At 37.7% G+C, this 27,530-nt stretch overlaps 1 protein-coding gene across 1 annotated transcript in view; it reads left to right on the top strand.

The window, feature by feature from the left end:
• Nucleotides 1–27,530, top strand: part of ARHGAP26 (Rho GTPase activating protein 26) — a 517,227-nt gene that overhangs the window by 363,695 nt on the left and 126,002 nt on the right. Inside the window, exon 18 of the mRNA XM_049786899.1 lies at nt 16,642–16,801. Within this exon, the coding sequence (XP_049642856.1) occupies nt 16,642–16,801 (160 nt within the window). The remainder of the gene's footprint in view (nt 1–16,641; nt 16,802–27,530) is intronic.

The following is a 27,530-nucleotide window of genomic DNA, read 5'->3' as shown; positions in this document are numbered from 1 at the left end:
TTATGCTATTGGTGAGTGGAGGTGAATCTAATACCCTTATTAGCCTTCCACACATGTAAAACTTTTTTAAAATTATATTTATGTTTGGGTTTTGGCCAGCACCCAGCTGTGCTCAGGGCTCACTCCTGCTCCATATTAGGAATCACTCCTTACAGGACTTGGGGACCATATAGGGTTAGGGTAGTGGGGATTGAACCAAGTTAGCCTCATGCAAGGCAAGCATCCTTCCTACTATATTATCTTTCCAGCACCTAATTTACTTGTAATTTTTATTGCTAGATATTCTGTGGTGAACAATATTGTTATTGGTGGTTTTCCATGCATGTAATTCTACCACTATGCCCATAACTAGTGAACCTACTTACCTCCCTCCCCCCAAAGACCCCAATGTCCCTTCCTTTCAATTTACCTCCCCCACACTCAGTTGTGTGGATCTTTTCTCCCATTATCAATGCATTAAAAAATAAGATTTTTCTTTCACCCATAAATTCAGACTATGTAGAAAAGTGAAATTAAATAGTAGGATATATACTATGTGTGTGTTCATTCTCATACTCTCTCTCCTCTCTCTCTCTCTCTCTCTCTCTCTCTCTCTCTCTCTCTCTCTCTCTCTCTCATACACACACACACACCATTGTACATTCTATTAGAACATTTAAGAGCCATGAGTTGAAAATCGGACTGTCTGACTTATTATTCTAACTCTACTACTTCCTTGTCATATGACCTTGGACACAGGTCTGAATTTCCTGAGTTTTAGCCTCTTCATGTGGGATAGTAATGTAACTTACTTTTATAGGGTTCATTTTTCTTATACGTGAAACCAAATGAGATAGTTGTTATAGTTCTATCTGTCATTCAAAATAAGTGCTTAGTTAATATCAGTTACTGTTGGTATTGATAACAACCTTTATAGTAATAAAAGGCAGGTTGGAAATAAAGTAATTTCAAAAATAAATTAGGAATAAAGATAAAATATACTATTATAGAAGATTTAATAAATATATTGCTAAGATACTGGTATGGTAGTGTGCCCTTATACTGTATTATATAACATGCATATTAGGTAATGCATGTAAAAATGGTAACTATTAAAAAATGGTAATTATACCCTGTGACACTTTTAAAACTCTTATAGCTTCCAAATACTGAGTATATACAAGAACTTTGTGATTTTTATGTGTCCTCCTATATTAGGTGAACTGCTCTGCCCAAGCTAAGAATGAAGCTCTAAGACATGAGGTTGCATGAGCGTTTAAATCAGGCATTGAGCACAGCTCAGTCTTGATACCCTAATAAAAAGTGGTTTTATAAATCATGCATGTCTTTTCCTTCTCAGGACCAGTTTAGGGTAAATTGTGCTAGATACTTAGGGTAGGGGATGGCAGTATGAAAAGCTAATATCAACACTGTCCTCTTGAGGCTTCTAGAAAGTGGGGATAGAGAGACATTATCAATTCTCTTAAAACGCATATTCTGCTAAGCACCAGGAAGGAGATTTAGCAAGTAGAGATTTAGCAAGGGAACATATACATGGTGAATTCAGAAAAACCTCACCAAAGAAGTTTTGCCAAAAGCAGACCAGATAGTGGTATTAATTCACAGAGATTTGAGGTCCTTGGATGAAAGCAATGTAACACACAGTCATACTTATTCCTTTGTTTTGTGAGAGTAAAGATGGGGACATGTATGGAAACTATTTGGTTTTCATTTGTTTTCCTTGTTTTTCTTTAGCACACTCTTCACTATGGATCTTAAAAGATACTTTGAGGCTTTTTCTCTTTGATTATTTAGAAGCAGCTCTCTTTTTTATGTCAGACAACAATAATTGGAATGCCATCATATTTGAGGGTTAGTAATTTTCTTGATTCAGTTTATAGTTTTTTGATTCTTGTCTAGCATATCATTATTGTTCTGTTTATGGAGACCTTAAACAGTGATTCATTTTTTGGCATAATTGTTTCTTTTTCCTTCTACCCCCACACCTACTTCAGTCCCTTTATTTGTTTTATTAATCTAATACAGTAAATGAGGGAGAAATAATTTTTTCCTGTTATGACCTTTATTTTTTTCTCTACTAGCTCAAGCATGTAACTGATTTGTATAGTCATTTTGGTTGGATCTTCTCAGGGAAACATATGCATCTCTCAGGCCAGGCTGATCTGACTTTTAGGTTGTGGAGCAGACTAGTACTATGAGGAGAGGGTGGGCTTTGTGGCCAGTTTTCCTTCCTCTCAGCCTTCAGTAACTATGATATTTTACCTTAAACAAAATACTTTCTTCACCAGGTTTCTACTTACTCCTCTATACAATGTGAGGAATAGCCTTACCTACATTCCTCAGAGGTTTTCCTTCAGGATTATACTACATAGAATTAGCCATCATAAAACTCAGTTAATTCAGTTATTTCCCTCATTGGATAGATCATCATTCCCGGAAAGATGCAACATTTGATTGGTGAGTGTAACTCTGGTTAGTATACTGAAAAATTTAAACTCATTCTGTTGCCAGTCATTAGAGGCAACCCAGCAGCACTTTATTTACAATTCTGCTGAGTTTTATTTGGCCACAGGTATCTCAGCAGCCTATTCCCACTGCACCAAGTCTAGGTGGTATCCAGGCAACACACACATACATACATACTCATGTACGCATGCACACACTCAAGAGTTTGAGTAGAAAATAGATAGCCAGTGCTGACGGGGGCTCCTGCCACCCTCACCAACTCTTATTAGTATATATTAAGGATTAGCTTGAAGATGAAAAGAACCAGATTAACAGCCTACAAACCAAACTTGTTGGGTTAGCCACAATAATACAAAACAAAAACAATACAACCTTAAAAATAAAAAATAAAAACACACAAAAACTATAGTGTCGGCAACATCATTTCTACCTAGTTCTTTTCAGCACCCAGAGCTTGGAGTTTCTCTATTCCTGAGACGATAGGAGAAAGGTGACTAATTTTCTTAGGTTTAGGTAACCACCTAAGCGACCACTTATGGTACTGGTAAACTGAGACCTGCCTAGTGTCTGCCTGTGGGCTGCAGAGAATGCACTGCACCATCATAATCTAGCTCCTAGTCCTGAGGTGTTTGCAAAAAGGGAACAGTCTGTGTGGAAGCCTCTCGTGGAGATTAGCCTCTGAACTGGGGGAGCTGGGCTTTGAATAGTTACAAAGGCATTTTCCATGGCAGAGCAGGAGCTGGGCGTACCTCTGAAGGCAGAATATGTTTATTGGGTTAGTTGGCGCTTCCTGTGAGAATCTCCGTCTATTGTTCCACAGTCACTGATAGGGGAAGTTGATGGAACATAAATAATGTGGGGGAAACTTCTCTCTAGATTTGCAGCATTCTCTAATTAAAAAGAAGAAAAGAAATACAAGTAAGAACAGTGATGAAAGCCCTTGAAATATGTTTGGTGGAGGGACTCCCCCTGCTTCAGATAGAAATAGACATTTGATATTCCAGAGCAAGATCCCCAGGAACAGATTCAGAATCTGGCTTTAAATTGCTTTTCTTGCTTCCTCTACTACTATTATGATCACTGCCTTGACCAATCCCATAGATCTTACAAAGATACTTACTAAGCCATTATTTGATACCTAGTGATTTGATCATTAAATCTTATTAATCAATTTGGGGTTCTTTTATTTTTGTTTTTGGGACACACCTGGTGACGCCCAGAGTTAATCCTGACTCTGCACTCAGAAATTGCTCCTGGCATGGTGGATCATATGGGACATCAAGGATCTAACCAAGGTCCGTCCTGGGTCAGTCAGAGCAAGACAAACGCTCTACCACTGCGTTATATAACTCTGACCCCATTATTAATCAGTTTTAATTTTAATCAGAGTGGTTATTAATTGTTCCTATTTTGAAAATGAGAAAATAAGTTTAGAGACAGCAAATGAATTATCCGCTGGCATCCATTTGGAAATAAATATCTAAGTGCCAAAATATATACCTGATTCCAGGCACTATACTATGACTGTCTCCCTTAACCCCACCTCCATATTTGTAAATGAGAAATAAAATGTACGCTTTACATCACTCGACTACTACTTTTTAAATTGTGGACTCTGGCATAATTAGTTGTGAAACTGATTTAATAATTTTAATAGGTTTTTTTTCCTTAAAAAAAGGGGGGGGGAATCAGAGACTACTTTCAGAAACTCTGTACCACAAAACATGAGAACCTGGAAGAAATGGATAAATTCTTGGACTCTTATAACCTTCAATGGTTAAACCAGGATGAGCTAGCATATCTAAACAGACCCATCACTACTGAGGAAATTAAAATGGTAATCGAAAGTCTTCCCCCCCAAAAAACGCCCAGGCCAGATGGATTCACTAAGGAAATCTTTCAAACCTTTCAAAACGTAGTAGTACCACTTCTTTTCAGGCTCTTCATGAAATTGAAGAAACAGGAACACTTTCAAATAGTTTTTATGAAGCTAACATCCTTCTGATACCAACACCAGACAGAAATGCTGCAAAAAAATAAAACTATAAAACACTATCCTTGATGAACACAGATGCAAAGATCCTCAACAAAATTCTGGCAAATAGGATCTAACACCTAGTCAAGACGATCTTAAACCCTGACCAACTAGTTTCATCCCAGGAATGCAAGCATTCCTTTAACATACATAATTTAACATACATAAATCAATCAACATAATACACCATGTTAAGAAAAAAAACATATGATCATGTGAATAGATGAATAGAAAACATTCGGTTTTTTTGCAAGTGGCTAACCAGTTGTGCCAACAACACTTGTTAAAGAGGCTTTCCCTGCTCCATTTAGAATTTTTTGCTCCTTTATCAAAAATTAGGTGATTGTATGTCTGGGGAACATTCTTTAAGTACTCAAGCCTATTCCACTGATCTGAGGGTCTGTCTTTATTCTAATACCATGCTGTTTTGATAACTATTGCTTCATAATACAGTTTAAAGTTAGGGAAAGTAGTGCCTTCCATATTCCTTTTCCCAAGGATTGCTTTAGCTATTCATGGGTGTTTATTGTTCCAAATGAATTTCAGAAGTGTTTGATCCACTTTTTTGAAGAATGTCATGGGTATCTTTAGAGGGATCGCATTAAATCTATATAATGCTTTGGGGAGTGCTGCCATTTTAATGAGGTTAAACCTGCCAATTCATGAGCAGGATATGTGTTTCCATTTCCTCATGTCTTCTTTTATTTCTTGGAGCAGGGTTTTATAGTTTTTTTTTTGTATAGGTCCTTCACGTTTTTGGTCAGGTTGACTCCAAGATATTTGAGTTTCTGTGATACTAAGGTGAATGGGGTTGTTTTCCTTTTTTCTCTTTTTTGGAGGGGGGTGTTTTCTTTTTGGGGGTAGTATGTTTTCTTAACGTCCATTTCTTCCCTATTATTATTGGTGCATAAAAAGGCCATTGATTTTTGTGTGTTAATTTTGTAGCCTGCCACCTTGCTATATGAATCTATTGTTTCTAGAAGCATTTTGGTAGTCTTTAGGGTTTTCTAAGTAGAGTACCATGTCAGCAAACAGTGAGAGCTTGACTTCTTCCTTTTCTATCTGGATTCCCTTGATAATTTTTTTTTTTGCCTAATCACTATAGCAAGTACTTCCAGTACTATGTTGAATAGGAGTGGTGAGGACAGCCTTGTCTTGTACCAGAATTTTGAGGAAAGGCTTTTCGTTTTTCTCCATTGAGGATAATATTTGCTATTGGCTTGTGGTAGATGGCTTTAACTATATTGATAAAGGTTCCTTTCATTCCCATCTTGTTGAGAGTTTTGATCAAGAATGGGTGTTGGACCTTATCAAATGTTTTCTCTACAACTGTTGATATGATCATGTGATTTTTATTTTTCTTGTTGTTTATATTGTGTATTATGTTGATAGATTTATGGCTGTTAAACCATTCTTGCATTCCTGAGATGAAATCTATTTGATCATAATGAATGATCTTAATGAGGCACTGGATCCTGATTTCCAGGATTTTGTTGAGTTTCTTTGCATCTGTGTTCATCACGGATATTGGTCTGAATTTTCTTTTTTGGCAGCATCTCTGTCTGGTTTTGATATCAAGGTGATGTTGGCTTCATAAAAGCTGTTTGGCTGCTAGAACCATGGCCAGAATGTATATATCTTGGAACCAATAAAAAAGCCCTAGTCCAGAGTTTGAACTACGACCTGCACAACAGCCATGATCCCCAGTTCTAAAGGTCTGGCAGAGACAATTGCAACGGAATGGGGCTTCTGGAAACACAAAGAAAGACGCTATCCTAGGTGTCATCCTAGGTTCAGTGCAAAGACCAAGACCACCAAGCACAGAAGATGGATTAAAATGACACTGAGGGAACAGAACTTCTAGAACCACAAAGAAAGACTTCATCATAAGTCCCACTCCTGGACCTATGCAGATACTGAGATCTCTAGATACAGAGGTCTGATTTTATCACCCAGGACAGAGCAGAAGTCTTCCAAACACCACGAAAGCACCACCGGGAGAGTAAATGATCCTGAACAGAGTCTATAGTTAATCCCATGACAATATACTCCAAGGGTGGAGAAACCCCATTATCTCTTAGGCCAAGTTAATTCCTTTTCGAATGACCCCAATATTTATTGTGCCAGGGCAGGAGGGGAAAAAAAAAAGCAAAAAGCACAAAACATTGTTTATTTTTTATATATTATTTTTTATCTTCATTTATTATTATTACTATTATTATTATTTACCTATCTATTTTTGGTCGATTTCTTTGTTTTGGTGTGGTTATTGAAGTTGTTGCCCCCATTTATACTTACTTTTTTTCTCTTTTCTTTTCTCTTTTTTTTTTTTTTTTTTTTTTGGTTTTTGGGCCACACCCGGTAACGCTCAGGGGTTACTCCTGGCTATGTGCTCAGAAGTTGCTCCTGGCTTGGGGGACCATATGGGACACCGGGGGATCGAACCGCGGTTCGTCCAAGGCTAGCGCAGGCAAGGCAGGCACCTTACCTTTAGCGCCACCGCCCGGCCCCGTTTTTTTCTCTTTTCTATCTTTATGTACTCTGCCATGTTTCTTATCTCAAGACCATGGCTTTTTTTTTTTTTTTTTTTTTGTGGTGCTTATCGTTATTGTTGGAGTCCTCACCAGATATTTGACACTTCTTTTTGTAGTGGTGGAGTGTTTCACCTTCTTTTTCTCCTTCGTATCTCAATCCGATGATGAGAACCTCTAGAAGGATTCTGCCCATTTTCGGCGTATTAGACTGTTACTCCAATTTATTACTTTTCTCTTCAAACAAAACCACGTAACTTGAACTAGCTAGTCCTGCCTCCCAGTTAGAGGTGGAAATAAGGGAGGCACCAAGGCCAAACAGGTGCAAGACTACTAAGTAGTAGGCTAGGTACAGAGGGACCACATATTCTATCAACCCCAGGGGTGAGGGAAAAGGGTATGAGAGGTAGGACGAAAACGGAGGTGTAGGGAAGACAAATTGGTGATGGTAATCCCCCTGATTTTATGTAAATATGTACCTAAAATATTATTGTCAACAATATGTAAACCACTATGATCAAAATAAAAATTATATTAAAAAAAAAGCTGTTTGGAAGTGTTCCTGTTTTTTTTCAATTTCATGAAAGAGCCTAGCCAGGATTGGTACTAGTTCCCTTTGAAAGGTTTGAAAGAATTCATTAGTGAATTTATCTGGGCCTGGGCTTTTGTTTTTGGGCAGACATTTGATTACCGTTTTAATTTTCTCAATAATGATGGGGGTGTTCAGATATGATACAACCTTCTTATTCAACCATGGAAGGTTATGAGTCCAAAAATTTATCCATTTCTTCCAGGTTCTCATGTTTTGTGGCATAGAGTTTCTCAAAGTAGTCTCTGATTACCCTTTGAATCCCTGCAATATCTGTAGTGATCTCCCCCTTTTCATTTCTAATACAGGTTATCAAGTTTCTCTCTCTGTCTCTTTCTTTGTGAGTTTTGCCAGTGGTCTATCAGTCTTGTTTATTTCTTCCAAAATCCAACTTCTACTTGCGTTGATCTTTTGAATTGTTTTTTTGCATTTTCACTCATTGATTTCTGCTCTAAGTTTTATTTCTTTCGGTCTCCCTGTTTCTGGTTCCTTTTGTTGATCATTTTATAATTTTATAAGCTGTGTCATTAAGCTGTTCAGGTATGCCCCTTCTTCCTGATGTGTGCTTGCAAAGCTATGAATTTTCCTCTTAGAACTGCTTTTGCTGTGTCCCATAGATTCTGATATTTTGTGTCTTCATTGTCATTTGTTTCCAGGAAAGTTTTTATTTCCTCTTTGATTTCATCTCAGACCCATGGTTGTTCAGTAGTCAGCTGTTTAATTTCCAGTTGTTAAAGTTTTTCTTCTGTGTCCCTTTGTAGTTCACATCTAATTTCAGAGCCTTCTGGTCAGCAAAGGTAGCCTGCAAAATTTCTATCTCCTTGATTTTATGGAGGTTTGTTTTATGTGCCAGCATGTGGTCTATCCTGGGAAATGACTCATGTACATTGGATAAGAATGTATATCCAAGTTTCTGGAGATGGAGTGTCCTATATTTATCTACTAGGCCTCTTTCTTCCATTTCCCTTTTCAAGGCTAGTATCTTTTTGTCTGGTTGACCTATCAAGTATTGACAGGGCCATGTTGAGGTCTGCCACATTATTGTGTTATTATTGATATCCTCTTTCAAGTTTGTCAATAATTGTTAGATAATTTGCTGGTCTCTCATTGGTTGTGTATATGTTTAGTAGTGTGTTCTTCCTGTTGCATATATCTCTTGATTAGTACAAATAGTCTATCTTTGTCCCTTACAACTTTTCTGAGTCTAAAGTTTGTGTTATCAGATATTAATATGGTCACCCCAGCTTTTTGTTTTGTTTCGTTTTGTTTTGGGGTCACACTCGGCAACAATCAGGGGTTATTCCTGACTCTAGGCTGAGAAATCACCCCTGGCAGGCAGAGGGGACCATATGGGATGCCAGGATTCGAACCACCGACATTCTGCATGAAAGGCAAACACCTTGCCTCCATGCTATCTCTCTGGACCCCACCCCAGCTTTTTTAAGGATGTTTTTTGCTTGGATGATTTCCTCCAGCCTTTGATTTTGAGTCTATGTTTGTTCTGACTATTCAGGTGTGTTTCTTGTTGGCAGGAGAAGTTTGGGTTCATCTTTTTGATCCATTTTGCCACTCTGTGTCTCTTAATTGGTGCATTTAGTCCATTGACATTGGAGATGATTGTCATAGAATTTAATGTCATCTTTGTGTATAAGTTTGGTGTTTTTTGGTCTGTCTTGTCTTAGAGTAGACCTTTCAGTTTTTGCTTTAAGGCTGGTTTTGCACCTGTGAAGTTTCTGAGCTATTGCTTATCCGTGAAACTATGTATCCTTTCTTCAAACCTGAATGTGAGTAGGGCGGGGTGCAGTATTCTAGGTGAAGCATCCATTTCATTCAGTCTTGTCACAATAGCCTTCCACTGTCTTCTGCCCTTGAGTTTCTTGTGACATGTCTGCTGTAATTCCTAAGGATGCTCCTTTGAATGTAATTTCCCTTTTTTGATCTTGCTGCTTTCAGTAATCTATCTCTGTGGGATTCATTCATCATTGTAACTAGGATGTGTCTTGAGGTGTTTTTCTTTGGGTCTTTCTTAGACCCTCAGCTAACATTATCTACAAAGGTAAAATTCAAATGGATTAAAGATTTTGATATCAGACCTGAAACCATAAGGTATATAGAGCAACACGTAGGTAAAACACTCCATGACATTGAGACTAAAGGCTTCTTCAGGGAGGAAACAGCACTCTCCAAATAAGTGGAAGCAGAGATAAAAACAGATGGGAATATATTAAGCTGATAAGTTTCTGCACCTCAAAGAAAACAGTGCCCAGGATACAAGACTCACCCACTGAGTGGGAGAAACTATTCACCCAATACCTATCAGATAAGGGACTAATATCCAAAATAAACAAGGCACTGACAGAACTTTACAAGATAAAAACATCTAATCCCATCAAAAAATGGGGAGAAGAAATGGACAGACACTTTGACAAAGATATCAAATGGCTAAAAGACACATGAAAAAATGCTGCACATCACTAATCATCAGGGAGAAGCAAATCAAAACAACCATGAGGTACCATCTCACACCACAGAGATTGGCATACATCACAAAGAATGAGAACAAGCAGTGCTGATAGAGATGTGGAAAGAAAGGAACTCTTATCCACTGCTGGTGGGAATGCCGTCTAGTCCAACCTTTATGGAAAGTGATATGGAGATTCCTCCAAAAACTGGAAATTGAGCTCCCATGAGATCCAGCTATACCACTCCTAGGGATATACCCTAGGAACACAAAAATACAATACAAAAATCCCTACCTCACACTTATACTCATTGCAGTGCTATTTACAATAGCCAGACTCTGGAAGCAACCAAGATGCCCTTCAACAGATGAATGACTAAAGAAACTGTGGTACATATACACAATGGAATATTATGCAGCTGTCAGGAGAGATGAAGTCATGAAATTTTTCTATACATGGATATACATGTAATCTATTATGCTGAGTGAAATAAGTCAGAGGGAGAGAGATTGACGCAGAATAGTCTCACTTATCTATGGTTTTTAAGAAAAATAAAGGACATTCTCACAATAATTTTCAGAGATAAAAGAGAGGAGGGCTGGACATTCTAGCTCACTACATGAAGCTCACCACAAAGAGTGATGAGTGCAGTTAGAGAAATAACTACATTGAGAACTATCATAACAATGTGAATGAATGTGGGACATAGAAAATCTGACTAGAGTACAGGCATGGGTAAGGTGGGAGGTATAACTTTCCCCAACCTTAAATTGTATTACAAAGCAATGGTTATTAAAACAGCATGGCATTGAATAAAGACAGCCCCTCAGATCTGTGGAATAGACTTGAGTAGTCAGAGAATCTTCCCCACATACAATGAACAGATTTTTGATAAAGGAGCAAGAAATTCAAAATGGAGCAAAGAAAGCCTCTTCAACAAGTGTTTGAAGACAACTGGTCACCACATGCAAAAAAGCAAGCTCAGACCTCCATCTAATACCATGCACAAAGTGTCAAATCCAAATGGATTAAAAAAACTTTAATAAGATCCAAAACAAATGTATATAGAACAACACATAGGTGATACACTTCATGACTTTGAGACTAAAGACATCTTCAGGGAGGAACCAGCACTCTCCAAACAAGTGAAAGCAGAGATAAACAGCAGGGACTATATTAAGCTGAGAAGCTTTTGCACCTCAAAGGAAATAGCACCTAGGATACAAAAGCCATCCACAGAATGCGAGAAACTATTCATCCAATACCCATCAGATAAGGGGCGAATATCTAAGAATTACAAGATACTAACAGAACTTAACAAGAATAGAAATCTAACCCCATCAGAAATGGGGAGAAGAAATGAACAGATAATTTTTAAAGGAGAAATACAAATGGCCAAATGAAAGGGCACATGAAAAAATGTTCTACATCACTAATCCAGTAATCATCAGGGAGATGAAAATTAAAACAACTATGAGGTACCATCTCATGCCACAGAGTCTGGCACACATCACAAAGAACAAGAACAATGATGGGTATGCATCTAGTCCAGCCTTTATAGCAAACAATATTGAGATTCCTCAAAAAACTGGAAATTGGTCTCCCACATGATCCAGCTTTACCACTTCTAGGGATATACCCTAGGAGCACAAAAAAGCACAATACAAATATGCCTTCTGCACACCTATATTTATTGCAGTGCTATTTACAATAGCCAGACTCTGGAAACAATCAAGATGCCCTTCAACAGATGAATGGCTAAAGAAACTGTGGTACATCTACACAGTGGGATATTATGCATCCATCAGGAGAGATGAAGTCATGAAATTTTCCTATACATGGTTGCAGATGGAAACTATTATGCTGAGTGAAATAAGTCAGAGGGAGAGAGAGACATAGAATAGTCTCAGTCATCTATGGGTTTTAAGAAACATAAAATACATAATAATTGTGATAATGCCCAGAGACAATAGAGATGAGGGCTGGAAGGACCAGCTCACGATATGAAGCTCACCACAAAGAGTGGGGAGTGCAGTTAGAGAAATAACTACAGTAACAGCTATCATGACAGAGTTAATGAGTGAGAGAAGTAGAATGCCTGTCTCGGATACAAGTAGGAGTGGGGGAGGATAGAGATGGGGGACATTGGTTGTGGGAATGTTGCACTGGTAAAGGGGGGGTGTTCTGTTTGTGACTGAAACCGAAATACAATCGTTTGTAGTTATGGTGCTTAAATAAAGATATTATTAAAAAAAAAAAAAGAAAAGAAACCAAATGAGAAAAAGAATAGAATGGAAAAATAAGAATACTATTTATTTTTCCTAAATTTTTAATCCGGTATATGTGTATGTTTATGTATGTGTACACATAAGTATACACACTAGTGAATAATCTATCATTGTTAGTAAGTTTGATAACTAGTCTTTTAGAGTACTTAACGGTGTGTGTATATATATATGTGTGTGTGTGTGTGTGTGTGTGTGTGTGTGTGTGTATTTTACAATTTGATGTAGACTGTGTAGATTAATTGTAAACTCAAAGATATCCTACATGTCTCAGTTGAAGACAGATCAGTGTTGCAGTGCTGTTAACTCATTCCATTCAGTGTGTCACAGATAGTGTTTGTCACCATCACATTGTATCCAATGAAGTTAAGACTAGGCTTCAACTTGATTCCATACCACACACTAGAATGTGGTATGGACAAATATATTGGAGTAGAGCAGGGCCAGTCTGTGATTCTGAAGTACTGCTTAGCACATACAGTTCTCCAGCTCCCATATAAATGCTAGGAAATCAGTATGTGAGTTTTTGCATCATAGGCCCCTAATGAGTTCATTTCTTTCTGTTTCTTCCCATAATCTTCTTTATCTGGAAGCATTTTACCTTCTTCTGCCCCTTAAGTCTGTCAGACCAAGTCAGAGGTTCCATTCATTTTCCCTTCTGCAAAAGGTGGCAAAAGGTGCCTAACCTAGGCCATATTCCTTGGATGTCCTAAAGACTCATTAACTTCAATTCAGGAGAGAACCACAGGGAAAATAGGGTTTAAATCCCCAAGCAAATGCTCTGAAAGCATGCCCTCAGAAGGTATCCTCCTTCTCAGCAAGTGATACAGCTAACTTATAGTGGTCATAGAAGGACTAAGTCTTCACCAGTTAAAATAACATGTGAAACTATTTCTTTCTATTCTGCAACAGAAAACAGTGGAACTCATGGTTCTCTCAGAACCAGGACATATCACAAATTGTTTGTGGGGACCAAATATCTGAAAGACATATCGAAAACTTTTTCAAAGCAATGTGCTGTAAACACTTAACTTCTGTGCATGGATTTGAAATCAAGACTCAACATGATATTCTGGACTGTGTTAAGCAGAGCTCAATCAGCTCAGTTACCAACCTGGAAAGTTGGCTCTCAGTATTTTATAGACCTCACTAATGAATGAGTCTTGTGGCCTCTGCTGGATTGGGCTTTCCAGTACTCTGCCAGTTTGCCTCCCACACCTCTGTAAATTCTTCAAAATATAATGGATGGCTGGTGCCAGCAGAGGCAAAGTCTAGTCCCTTTTCTCTGGGATAGAGATCTTGAAACATTAATAATTCATTCTAGAATAATGAACATAGCTGTACCAAGTTGTGAGCAGTAATAATCAAATGACAGATCAATTTGTTATTTTCAGAGTGCCAAAAGATAATGGTAGTTAGTAATGAAAGGTGAAGATTTTTTCCAAGAAAAGTTTCATAAGACTTAGATCAATATGTTTTTTTTATTCTAAACTAAGATGGATCATTAAAGAAAGGAGATGAATTATGTTGGGTAGCCTCAAACCTATTTATATTCAGAGCTGCTTATCCAGAATTACTGAACCTTTTTCCAAATGCCTTTTTGGCATTAGAGCCTGCAGATCAGAATAATTAACATTTATTAATGAAATCTGAAAAATGGAACACAGCTCCAGACTTTGAGGGGGTAGTTGGGATAGAGAAGATACATCCTCCCAAATCATCAGTAATAATTTGAGTGTTTTGTGCCTGTGAACTTATGTTGAGAATAATTGTATGCCTACTCAAGACCTCCCATCATTTTTTTTAACACATCTCTGAATCCTTTTGTGCTCACCTGGGAAATATATTGTGCTTAGTGCTCATAGTACCCAATAAAATCAGCAAAGTTTCTACTCTAAAGGAGCAATGGAACATTAATTGTGTATCATAATTAGAGGGGCAGGCCAACAAGTTTTCTTTTGTTCGAGTGTAGAAGATAGAAACCTCAGGAAGAAAGGTAGCTCTATGAACTGAGCCTTGAGCATCAACAGTTGGCTGAAAAAAATAAAAGTAAGAACATTCTAGGCAGATGACAAAAGCAGAGAAGCGTGGAAGTGGAAAGAGAATGATAGCAAATTTCCATTATATTTGATCTATTCAGAAACCTTATGAAATAGGTGTATTGTTCACCCTCAAACTGATTGCTTTCCTTTAAAGAAAAGATAAGGAACCCAATGTTTGTACAGATTGAATTTCTTGATCAGGGAGCCAGAACAGGGAGATTACATTAGATATGAGTTGACAAAACTATTTCAAAGAATTTGGACTCTATGTTTAAAACAATGGGGTCCACCAAGAGCTTATAGTAGTCATTATCAATGATACAGTCAAATGAAGCACTTCACATTACTTAATGTGTACTCTGTCATTGTTTTCTTCAACAACCCCAACCCAGTCTAGTGTTAAGTCCATATTAGCTCTAAGTCAGAGATTGAATTAGAGTACTTAAAGACTCCAGAGGCAGCTAGAGCATGCTCGTGAAAAATGATCACAACTAAACCAAATGCATCTATTGGTCAGCAATCTTAAAATGTTTTTATACATAACTTTCTGTTCAAGGATAGATAGTATTTCCTTAAGAAATACTTAAGAGGAATGTTTGTGAGTGAAGAATCTTCTTCCTGCACATATAAGCTGATGTTGAAAGTAATGATGTTACAGCAGCTCAAAAATGTGCTTGCTTGCTGATTGAGGCATAAAATCAAACATGTTCCCCCTTGCCAGATAAGAGCTTTACTCTGCCAGGCTAGAGAGATGTTCAAAGGGCTGAGCACATGCTTTGGATGCAGGAGATCTGAGATTTGATCCTCAGAACCACATGGTTCCCTGAGCACTTCTGGGTATGGACCCAAAGCCAAATAAATGAAAAAATAAACTGAGCATCTATATGAAAACTTTCAGACTACACGTGTGCCCTAGTTTGGGCAGAATGGAACACTCTTAAGTAAAATCAAGAAATTTGGCTGGAAGGCAGAAATAGTTTGTAAAACTTGTGAACAAAATCCAGGCCAGGGTGGTGGTGACAAATCATACCAGGTGTTTCTTAGTAACCAAAAAGCTTTTTCCCCCCTAACTTTGCTGTTCTTTTTCATACTTAAACTTTAATATACCTAGCCACCTCTGTGTTCCTTTTGGACAAGGAAATGTACTGAAATTAGATTTTTAACCCTAGGAAATTATTAAAAAAAAAAGTACACATCTGCTGATAAAACTGATTGATGTAATACTTCAGTAAATCTCCATTTCAAAACCAGCATTTAAGGCAGTAGAAGTCTTTCCCTTCTACAGAATATAAGCTTGCAAGAGAAACAGTGTAGGCATTCATAAACTGTGTGAAAAATGCTCTGTATAAATAGAACTAAATCCTAAGAAGGTACGTCTGTGTAAACTGCCATCTTGGCCCAATTTTTCCCTAGAATTCTGTTAGTCATGAATACTTTCCTTCTTCTAACAGGTGATTTAGAGAAGTTCCTAGTATTTTCTTAATATCGAATGACCTTAACTTTTCACTTCCTTGATTTCAGTAGATAATTTGTATATTTTCATATGCATGTCAAAATGAACAGTTTTCAGATTATATTATGGTACCCTTGTGTATGATAAGTTTTAAATAGTTATTTATCAAAAAACATGCATATGTTTTTAGTAAATTACACTCAGCTACAACCTGGCCCTGCATGTACCATATATATAGACACACACTAGTGTGGCTTTTTTCTTCTATTTATGTTTTCTCACTTAATATAAGCCAGATGTTTTATATGATGAGGCTTTACTATATTGAACATCAACTGATGACTTTCATGACTTCAACATAAATGTCCACATCCTCCTATTTTTAAAAATTGGTATGTTTTGTTTCTTACATTGTGAACATATTTAAGTTGTCAAGAATTCTTATTGTACTCATGAGAATGCTAGTCATCACAGTGATGAAACATCCAAAGCCAAGTATAAGTTTGTTTTAAGCAAAATAGAAATAACAAGGAGTATCATATCCTACAAACGAAAATTAGCCAACTCTCTAAAGATTTCTGAATCTTCAGTAGGCCTTCAATAGCTGGAAATAAGCTAGAAAAGTCTCACGACTCTGAAGTACTCTCAGATTTCTCCTTAGGTCTGCCTCCTTCCACATGAATAGTATAAAGACAAGAGTGAATGATAAGGAGGGTAAGTCAACTGTCTATTCACAGATTATATCTCCCATCTTTCCTTTTTTTTTCATTTCTCCCAGTGTTGCTAACAACCACAAGCAGAATTTGATGACAGTGGCCAACCTTGGTGTGGTGTTTGGACCTACCTTGCTGCGGCCCCAGGAAGAAACAGTAGCAGCCATCATGGATATCAAATTTCAGAACATTGTCATTGAGATCCTCATTGAAAATCATGAAAAGGTAATGTGTAATTGGTCCTAAGCAGAGAGTATGCTATAGAGAACACTGTTTTTGTTGGGGTAGAACCATGTTTGCATTTCAGAGCTAGCTCTTAAGCTGCAGTGATGAAGTCACTGATACTCATGGTCATGCCTGTGATGATAATTACCTAGTGATAGCATTGGGAGCACCAATGGTGGTTCTGAGAGGAATAGCAGTAAGCCATCTTCACTGAGCATTTTCTTATATTAGGAGCTGTGGCAAAGTGTCTCTTGTAGATTGACATTTGATCATCATAGAATCCAGCCAAGCAGGTTTTACAATATGAACCTCATTTCTAAAACATTTAGCCCATTTTTTTACATATTTTTACATACATTTTTTTGATAGCGGGAGCTCAAGACTTACTCCAGTTTTGCACTCATGGGTCACTTGTAGTGAACTTTTCAGGACCACATGTGGTACCAGGAATGAAACCTGGGCTACCTGCTAAACTATTGCTCTGACCCATGAATGTATATATTTTTATATTTGGAATATTAAACTATTTTTTGTTTTGCAATTGTATTATATTTTCTATAGCTGGCCTTAGAATGTCATAAATAGTGTGTATTTTCATAGTTTGTTAATATAGGTTTATGTGGGGGGAGGAATTGGAAGCTTGTATGTTTGTGATTATAGGCTATCTTTTCCTTTAGATCCTTATATTCTCTGACCTTAAGTTCTTTCTCCAGTCATACAAAACTTGAGGATGATATCAGAAGCTCACCCATCTTTTCTATCTCAGGTCCTGTGATCTGATTCCTAAAAAGCTTCTCCAAACTTCCAATTCATCCCCTAATAGTGCCATTTAAAAGCCACAGCACTGGGATATAATTTTAACTGTGCTTTTCCTCCTAATACAAAAGTTACATAGAGGTACAAAGTGATAATACAGTGGGTATGGTGTTTGCCTTGCATGTGGCTCACAGGATTTGATCCCAAAATCCCATATGGTTCCCTGAACATGCCAAGAGTGATTATTGAGTGCTGAGACAGGAGTGTAGAAATCCGCCATTACCCAGCAAGTTACTGCAGTAAGCTGCAAGTCCACCTGCTGTTTGTCTGCGAGGACCCAAAGCTGCCAGGGCTCAGAGCTGCAAGGCTCACAGGGATCTGTAGGGTCCAGCTGCCAGTGGGGCCTTATGCACTCCCAGGAATGTCAACATGTAGCAACCTCTCTCCTGGGACTGAGAGAAAGAAAAATCAAGTAAACTTCTTATTCCTCCTGGAACCTGAAACCTGCCACTGCTGCTTGCTGGGGGTTTCTGGGAGAGAGGGAGAGATAAATGGAAATTCACCAGCCAGAGGTGGCTAGGCAAGGTACAGGAAAGAAAGTAAAAGAGAGTTAGATACAAAGCAGGCAACATCTTGTCCAAGCTTTATCTCCAGCCTCCCAAGAGCTGGCAGATGATGCTAGTCACTATCCTGAGCCCCCTCCAAAGGTTCAAATTATTCTTTTTATATCCAGCATGACAAAGGGGCATGTCCAAGTTTAACTGTCAGTACAGTGGGATTGCCTATCCAAAGGGTGTGTCCAAATCCAACAGCCATATACATCAACACAGGACTAAGCCTTGAGTTTAGCCAGGTGTGTCCCAAAACAGACCAGGAAAATAAAGTTACCTGGAATGACATTGTGCTCAGTTCAGCCCAAAGTAAATCCAGAATATGAATCTTCTTACTAGATGATTGGTAATACTTTCATATAAGTCTGAATTTTTAGAAAATTTTTTAATTTGTATCTCTGTTTTTACCTTTTTTTGTCCTATTCTGATATCTATAAGAAAGTGAGATGTTTTAAATGTTAAGTCAAATTCTGTTTATCTTCAGCTAGCAATTATCTGGTGGTTTCCCATTTCACTGAGACAAAAGCAGAGTCTAGAAAATTCTATCACTGCCCATTGTCTGTGGCTGTCTCATAATTACATTTATATAAGCACCTTGACTGCCATCCTGATTTTTGCACACATCCCCAACACTCATAGTCCCTTTACAATTGCTGTTCCAAGTATTGTGAACACTCTTCCTTCTGTAAGTATGTGGTTCATTTCCCTGCCTCAAACTTTCTAAATGAGACCTGCCTAAGTAACTGTCTAAAATTGAAAACAGACCCAACCTCCAGAATTTCCACCTTACTGGCCCTGTAAGAATAGAACTTTTCTAGAATGCAGCGTATTTCACTCACTGACTTTCCACAAGAAAGTATGCTTCATGAAAAGAACTGTCTTTTGTTGCATTGTCCTTGGTAAACACTTAGTGAATGTGTCAACTGAATGGATTCTTGTGGCAGCAAGCTTCCCAAATGACCCTAACTATTTCTCCTGGTATTAATACTCTTGAGTACTATGAAGGCAGAAACCTAATATAATTCTAGGAATATTAATCTCAGTGTAACTGAAAAGGTAATAGTGGGTGGCTTTGAAGACTAGTCATAGGAGACCTGATAGCATTTGCTTTATATTTTGAGGAAAGCCAAGTGACTGAGTTATGAGAACAGTCACGCAACCCTGTGGAGAGGACATTGGGCTTCCTACCAACAGCCACACCAACTTGCTAGCCAAGTGAGTAATCTACTTTAGGAGTGAGTCTTTCCATGCTGATCCAGTCTTCAAATGATGGACAGCTGAACAGCATGGGTACAACCTTTTATGACGTCACTGACCTGAAACTTTCCTGAATGTAGGAAAGATAATGCAAGTTTGTTTGTTTTAGTTTTAAGCTACCAAGGATTTCCCCCCAGGGGGTAGGAAGTGATTTGTTATGTAACATTAACTTCTATAGAACCTTTAAGTTTTCATGAATTAATGAGATTTCATGCAAAGGTATTTAAATAATCTAACCGTACATGGTTATTATGTGTAAGTCTATGTAGTCTACCCTTATATGGCTAGTAAGAGAGAGACAAACTAGGGAATTTACTTAAAGAAGTTATTGTCTGTCTTACTCTTTGTTCTTCTTACCTTTATATGCTCCCAAATATAGTAAACCCAATATCAGACTTTTATGTCTTATCTGATGAAAATTTTATAATATGGAAGGTGACATTAATAACATGATGGCAAAAACATGATTCTGAAGACAGTTTATTGGAACTTAAACATGTCAACTCTTACCAGTTCTATGACCAGGGCCATTTAATTCTAATGCTCATGAAGTACTTCTAATACCATTTATTATGACAATAACTACAGCATATCTAATCTCTTCGTTACATGCTATATACTGAAGGGACCCTGAACCTGGCGTCTTATGTGGGAATTTAGCTCTTCCCTTCCCACTCCCCTACCAGTTTTCTGCCATGTTGTAGCTCCTCCTTTTTTCTGAATATTTCTGCCATCAAACAGCCAGTGGGGAAAATGAGAAAGCATGAAAAACTTGGGCAAGGTTGTCTGGGCCGAGTCTAAGACATGTTTTCCTGTTTTTCTCCATGTTCCATTGCCAGAACTCAGTCACATGGCTACATGTAACTCTGAGAGACTTGAGAAAGCAGTTTTCTTCTGTGCACAAACAAAAGAAACCATGTTGGATGTGCTGCAAACCAGTATGCCACATTCCTTCAATTTGTTGTGAAGATTAAATAAGCAGCTTTATGTAAAGGATATGGCCAAGACTTTGGCCTGGAATAAGATTCAGTAACTATAAACCATTGTTTTTGGCAGTCTCCATAGGATAGAATGCTCTGAAAATAGAGCTCAGTTTGACCTCTGAATGTCACTTGTTCCTTTCTCCTAAAATGGCACATTTATAACTTAATATATTCTTAAATGACATTAAATGTGGAGATGTGAAGACAGAGTGTGAAGGAATAATCATTTCTGATTTTCATTTTCCCAAAGGTCATGTTCAAGTTTACTTCAGGTAGAGTCTAATGGTTTTTGAAGTGTAACTTATTGGTTTCCTTAGGCCTTCAAAGACGAAAAACATAGAAGAACGTGTAGCACAGTAGTTAAAAGGACCGGATGATGCTAATAACAATATTGAAACTTGTGTAAACAAGCAGCCAGGCCTCAGGCACAGATGATAGAATTAGTACTAAAGTATGAACTGCATGGCCAGACTTGTTAAATACATGGCAAAGAACTGGTAAAAAGACTTTTTGTTTTTGGTGCATTACCGATCGTATTACCCTCTGCTGTGTATTTGGTTGAGGTGTATATTAAATTAGGATAATAGTGATTTATTAGTTCTTTTTTATTTTAATTAGTCTCTTTCAGAGAGTGGTATGAATCACAAGAAGAATTATATTTCTATGGAAGCTACTGAAGGCATATGAGTGGAATGTGCCTTGCATGAAGGCTGTACTAGCAGTATCTCTGTCCAGAGGAGATAGTCTACATGCTTAACAGAAATGTTTAATCTAGGTCTCAGTTACATAGCCTATATATGCACATTGTTATGGGGAAAAGTCAACACTTAGTTGTTTTGCCACTCTGTAAAAATAGCTTGGAATAAAGCTGCTTGATTCTCTTATGATTAAAATTTATGTAGGAAGGGAGAGGCAACTCTCGGCTCCTCTGGGATTGGAGGATCCCAGATGATCTTAAATTGAAATCTAAAACCTTGTAGGAACTAGCTATCAGCTGGAACACTTTGCTGCTTTTCCTGTGGCCGCCTGTTCCATGGTCTAGCCTGTGTTTCCAAGAAAGGGACTACACAGAAGCTGCCAGGATTCTTTATGCCTGACCTGGAGCAGACAAAGCACTATTTCTGTCACATTTTAGTGGTGACCACAGTCACAAATTGAGCCAAATTTAAGAAGTGGGAAATAGATCCCACCTGTGGCTGCTGTGTAAAGAGTACAGTGAGTAAATGGAGACTTGGAAGGGTCTGTAAGCTCTATGTGACGGATGACTCATCCTAATGCTTCATGCCCCCTGGTTGGCAGGTGTGCCAGATCTCTTTGAAGAAGGCTCTGTCTGCTTTCTATTAGTGATTTGGGCTGGACACTTCCATATTTTTTAGAAAGTTCTTTTCTCTTTATGTTCAACTCTGCTTTTTTTTTTTTTTTTTTACACAACCAGGAGGCATCAATATTCGGTGATAGTTGTGTTCTTCTAGTGTCTCTGGTTATGGCTGGAGCAATAGCACATTGGTATGGCATTTGCCTTGCACGTGATTGACTCAGGATCAACCTCAGTTCGATCCCCAGAGTCCCATATGGTCCACAAAGCCAGGAGCGATTTCTGAGCACTTAGTCAGGAGTAACCCCTGAGTGTCACCTGAGTGGCCCAATCCCTCCCCCCAAAAAAAGTGTCTCAGGTTAGTATCTGTTTGCCAAGAAACTCCCCTGCATAAGCACCATTTTTTTTTTTCACAGAGATTCACCTTTACTTTTTCTTTTCGGGTTCCTAAGTGATATGTCCCCATGGACCTTTGGTTCAGTTCAGTACAGTGAATGAACTACATGCTTACAGAAATTCCCCTCTGTGTTTTTCTTTCCCCCCACCCCCACACACACTCCAGAGCCAGGGAGAGGAGCAATAATATTTGGCTCAGTGTATTCTCAGGTAACTAGAAACAGAAAATTTAAAAAAACACACACACACAATATATAATACATGTATACCTCTTTATCGAATCTTGTAAATATTGTGCATGTATGTGTGTTGTGTGTGTATATTTCTAAGTGTGGGTAAATCCTCTTGAGTAAAGTCTGTCAGTGTTATTTTTTCCCCAAAAGCATGTGCTCATTTCATGGCACTTATTAGATGTAATTAGGGTATAAAATAGACATAATGCTATTTTACACTTAATACACAGTATATTTTCTGTTACTGACAATATACAGTATATTGCTCTGGGAAACCAAAGAATTCTTATGAATCCTTTTATTATAATATCTAATATATAGCTATTGTCTGGAGCCAAATCTGCAACTCACCTCGGTATGCATGAATTTTGTTGGGGGACTCAAGTTATTTTTCCTTTGACAATTCATGTTGACCATACTTAGCTATTTATTCACTTAAGGAAGGAAATGGATCTTTTTAGTGTATATTGTTTAGAAGAAATAGTGATGATAATAGAGCTTTTTGCCCACAAGTTATTGTATTTAAGACCTTTATATTATATTGTTTGATTTTTCTCTCTCGTTTTGGTTTTTGGGCCACAACCAGCAGCACTCAGAGGTTACTCTTGGCTCTGTACTACGAAATTCTCCTGGCAGCCTAAGGAAACCAAATGAAATGCTAGGAATGGAACCTGGATTGGCGTTATGCAAAACAGAAGACCTACCTGCTGTGCAATGACTCTGGCCCCATATTTCATTTTCATTGCAACAATATAGGTGAACATTTAGTACTCATTTTTTCAAATCATGAACCTAAAGTACAGACAATTTAAGAAGTAAATAGGAAGGAAACCAGTGATGGATTTGAGACTACTCTTACAAATCAAACCAAATAAAATCTGTTTTAATCTCTATTAAATAGTGTTGGAAAAATGTATTGACCATCTACACTTGATTAAAGATGAATAAGATGGCTTTATTTCCATGCTTTTGTTCTATTAGGGCATATGTAACTAATCATAACATAGTATGCTAAGTGACATTCAGGAAAATGATTAAAGTGTAGCAACAAATAATTATGCCTATATTTGGGCTTTATCAGATGGAGACATTTTCAAGACATAGAAATGTGGGTACAGGAGAGATAACCTCCTAGCAGAACATTAATCAGCCAGCATTAATCATTCCATATATAAAGATGACATGGTTATGAAGAACTGTTAGTAACTGGTAAGAGATGATGCCAGACACTTGGCTTGTGCCCATTTGTCAAGAGGGTTTGAAATCTATAGAAAGGGTTTGCATTTACTTCTGAAAAATGGGAGCTTTCAGGATTTTCCAAGTAGAGCAGTGAAATAATTGTATCAGCACATCCCTGGAAGATATCCCTCGAAGCAGTACCAAATTGTACTCTAGTTGTTATCAACGTTACTCATTAAAATAAATAAGAAAACCATAGTTGGCTGTACTGTTATAAAGTTGAGACTATATAGAAAATTAATCTTACTCAGGGAGTGTAACCTTTGACAAACAGCTCTTGCTTGTTATAGGGTAGAGTATGATCCTAATATAGATCTTGCCAAGATTTCTTTCTGCCAGAATTCTTAAAGGGAAATACTAGCTCATGGCATCATTTCACACTAATGATTGTATTCTGAACTCTACTTATATTATCTGACAACTAAAGAAGAATAGAATTGTGAGCCTGGCTCTTTTAACCTGGAGCCAGGTTTTCAAGCTGAACATTGAGAAGGTAAAAATTGTATCTTTCCATGTTTATTTTAAGGTAAAATAGTTATTAGTTATTATTAAAAAATACTATTAAGGGCCGGAGAGATAGCACAGGGTGTTTGCCTTGCAAGGAGCCGATCCACGACCTAAGGTGGTTGGTTCAAATCCAGGCATCCCATATGGTCCCCCATGCCTGCCAGGAGCTATTTCTGAGCAGATAGCCAGGAGCACCACCGGATGTGGCCCCCCCCAAAAAAAATACTATTAAATTGTCATTTCTGGTGTCCATCTAATTTCTTAAACACTTAAACCCAAACTCACAGATTAGTATTAAGTAAGACAGTAGTTGAGATTATAGAAGTTACCAAGGTATACATGTTTTGTTGATTTGAAACCAAAACAAAATATTAAGTACTGACACCATCCATGATATACATACCAAAGCCCAGGCTCTTCCTACAAGGTTTTACATTAAATGTTGACTTATTGATGAGTTTGAAATTTTTATATTTTAGAAAATAACAACCATTTAAAAAACTGAAAACCTTTGCTATATGTTTTTCTGGGGATTTGTTTTTGTGATGTCAGGGTTTGAACCAAGACCTTACATGTCCTTGGCCTGTATTCTCTGCTATGTCTTTAATTCCCTTGTGTTAACTTTATATATTGGTGATGCCATAAATCATACCCATGTGTCACACATTCAATACAAATATTTTACCACTGATAGTTATCCTCAGCCCTTAACTTTTGATCTTCTATGTCAAGAGTTAGCAACTAATAATTACTCCACTTTTATTAGTTGCTAATAAATAACTATTAACAATGAATAATTTTAATACCTAATCTAATCTCCCAATCCTAAGCAACTTTGTTTTTCATTAAAAAGATAATGTCTTTCATTTGAATGTCTTTGATTTGAATTGAGATCAACAAAATGCCTTAATCTACTGCTTGCTTTTTGTTTTGACTTTTTTGGGGGTTTTGTGGAGGATTGAACATAGGTCCTCATACATGCAAAGCACATCCCTTACTGCTGAACACGTTCTCAGCCCTCAATCTGCTGATTGTACCAAAACGTTGTTGACATTGAAATCTATTACACAGTGCTAAGACTTTTGTACCAAACATAATCAATTAACAAAATATAACAGCTTTAAGTACTTTCTGGTAACTTACAAATGTTTGACAGTTGTATTTAATTTTTTGAGTTACCAAACAGCTGTTATTGATGCAAAATTAATGATGATGATGATGATGATAATGGTACTAATTGCCTTCATGGGAATTTGAATTTGTATTTTATGATCGGGCCTTTTATTTGTTCATCAAATTTTTGTTGTTACATTTCTACCACTGGTTCCTGAATAAACTCTTTGATTCTGTCCATGTGAGGCTGAGCAACAAGCTAAATGTATCTGAACACTATCTTGGCATGCTGCTGTCAAAGACTAATTTTGTTTCAGCCACTGTCAGGTTTTATCTGTCCCTAATATTATTTATTGGTGAAATAATATTGTGGATCTAAATATGTATGTTCCTCTCAATGAGCTCCAGATGACACAGTCATAGTTTAAATTCTGAAGTTTCCTTACTTTATTTGATTACTTTTGTGTTTGTTTTTAGGGTATACCAAGTGGTGCTCAGAGCTGACTCTTGGCTCTATGCTCATGAATCACACCTGATGGTGCTCAGGAGCTATATATGGTGCCAGGGGTTAAACTCAGATTGGCTGTTTGCAACACATGAGCCTTACCCACTGTACTATCTCTCTGGCATTTGTGACACTTCTTTTAATATTATTCGAATAAGGGTAGAGTTTCGTTCGTTTGATCTATTTGTTTTTGTCAGCAAAGATAACAGGAAATGGAATCTTTCCAGAGACCAGAAGAGTACAGTGTCCTGTATATTATTACTAAGGCCTGCCTTCTCGATCTGTCCTCAGTTACTAAATACAGCTGGGTTTGTTTGGGGTTTTTTGAGAGACTTTTAATAAAACTCCCCTTATTACTTTCCAAACAGTTGATCCTTCTGAAAGCTGAAATTCTGATAACTGTCAAAATTTTGGACTTCCAGTCCTTAAAACACCTTAAGACTAGAGGCCGGAGCAAGTCACTTGCCTTGCACATGGTCAATCTAGAATCATTTAGCTGAATCCTGTGTCCTCCACTTCGAACAGGGAGTGGTCCCTGAGTACAGGGGCAGAACCTGAGTTCCACCAAATGTGGCCCCAAAACAAACAAACAAGAATATCTCTGAGGCTGTGACCTCTGATATGGGGTTCTTAATTATCCACAATAAATGAGCCCCAGTGAGCTGCATCTATTTTCCAAAGAAAAGTCCTGGATTTATGGCTTTTTGTGTCTTCAGCAGCCCTCTTCCATGGTCAGCCCTGAGAAAGAAGCAACAGCTTATAAACCATGTTCAGTGCTCAGTCATTCTCCCCCTTCACTCCTCAAGTAGACACTTTTCAGATTAAACAAGCCCACACTTGTTATTATGCCTTAATAGATGGGCCCTGGCTGCATTTGTGTCTTAGAGTACACAGTCTCTTCTTTCATAGAAGTTTTTTGTTTTTTGTTATAATTCTTAGACCTCTGATGTTGATTTACTATCTCACAGCTCTTCTTTGCAGTTAGAGACCAGGAACTCTTCATCTTTACTTAATTTTCCTTCCATTTACAAAAGAAAAAAGTCACAGCATGTAATAAGGAGCACATCACAGACATAACTGAAGGCTTCTAATCCTTGTGAATTACAGAAGCATGTTGCAGAGCGGACTGGGAAAGGTGTAAAAATGTGTGTGAAATGGCCAAGAACAAATTCCATTAAAGTTAGTGATCTCCAATGTCCAAATGAACTGCATGAGGCCCAATGAAATTTGAATTCTGTAGGCGATGCCTGGGGGAAAAGAACATCAAATTCTTCTGTTGCTGTAATAGATATTTTGCAAAGGGCAATAATTAAATTAAATTTGCACTTATAAATTAAATCCTTGTATGTTGGATGAAAAAACAAAATTATTTTTTTTTGTTTTGGGCCACACCCGGCGGTGCTCAGGGGTTACTCCTGGCTGTCTGCTCAGAAATAGCTCCTGGCAGGCACGGGGGACCATATGGGACACCGGGATTCGAACCAACCACCTTTGGTCCTGGATCAGCTGCTTGCAAGGCAAACGCCGCTGTGCTATCTCTCCGGGCCCGAAAAAAATTTCTTATTGGATCCCCACTTCATAGACTTTATTGAATGCAAGAGTGTCTTGCACACTGGATGTCCAAAATTGTAATGGATTATCAGACCTCCCTATCTTTATGGAAATATTTGCAGATGAAGCGGCTGTGTGAGAGTCAGAGAGTTACTTAACTGGTTCATAGTCACAGAGCCACTGAGTGCGGGATCTCAAATCTGTCAGACTCCACCTACTCGATCTTTACATTTTTTGTACCTTTCGGATTTAAAAGAAGCATA

Source organism: Suncus etruscus, chromosome 14, assembly GCF_024139225.1.
Source record: "Suncus etruscus isolate mSunEtr1 chromosome 14, mSunEtr1.pri.cur, whole genome shotgun sequence".
Lineage (NCBI taxonomy): Eukaryota > Metazoa > Chordata > Mammalia > Eulipotyphla > Soricidae > Suncus > Suncus etruscus.
The sequence above is the reverse complement of the archived record's forward strand: the minus strand, read 5'-3'. Positions and strand labels throughout refer to the sequence as shown.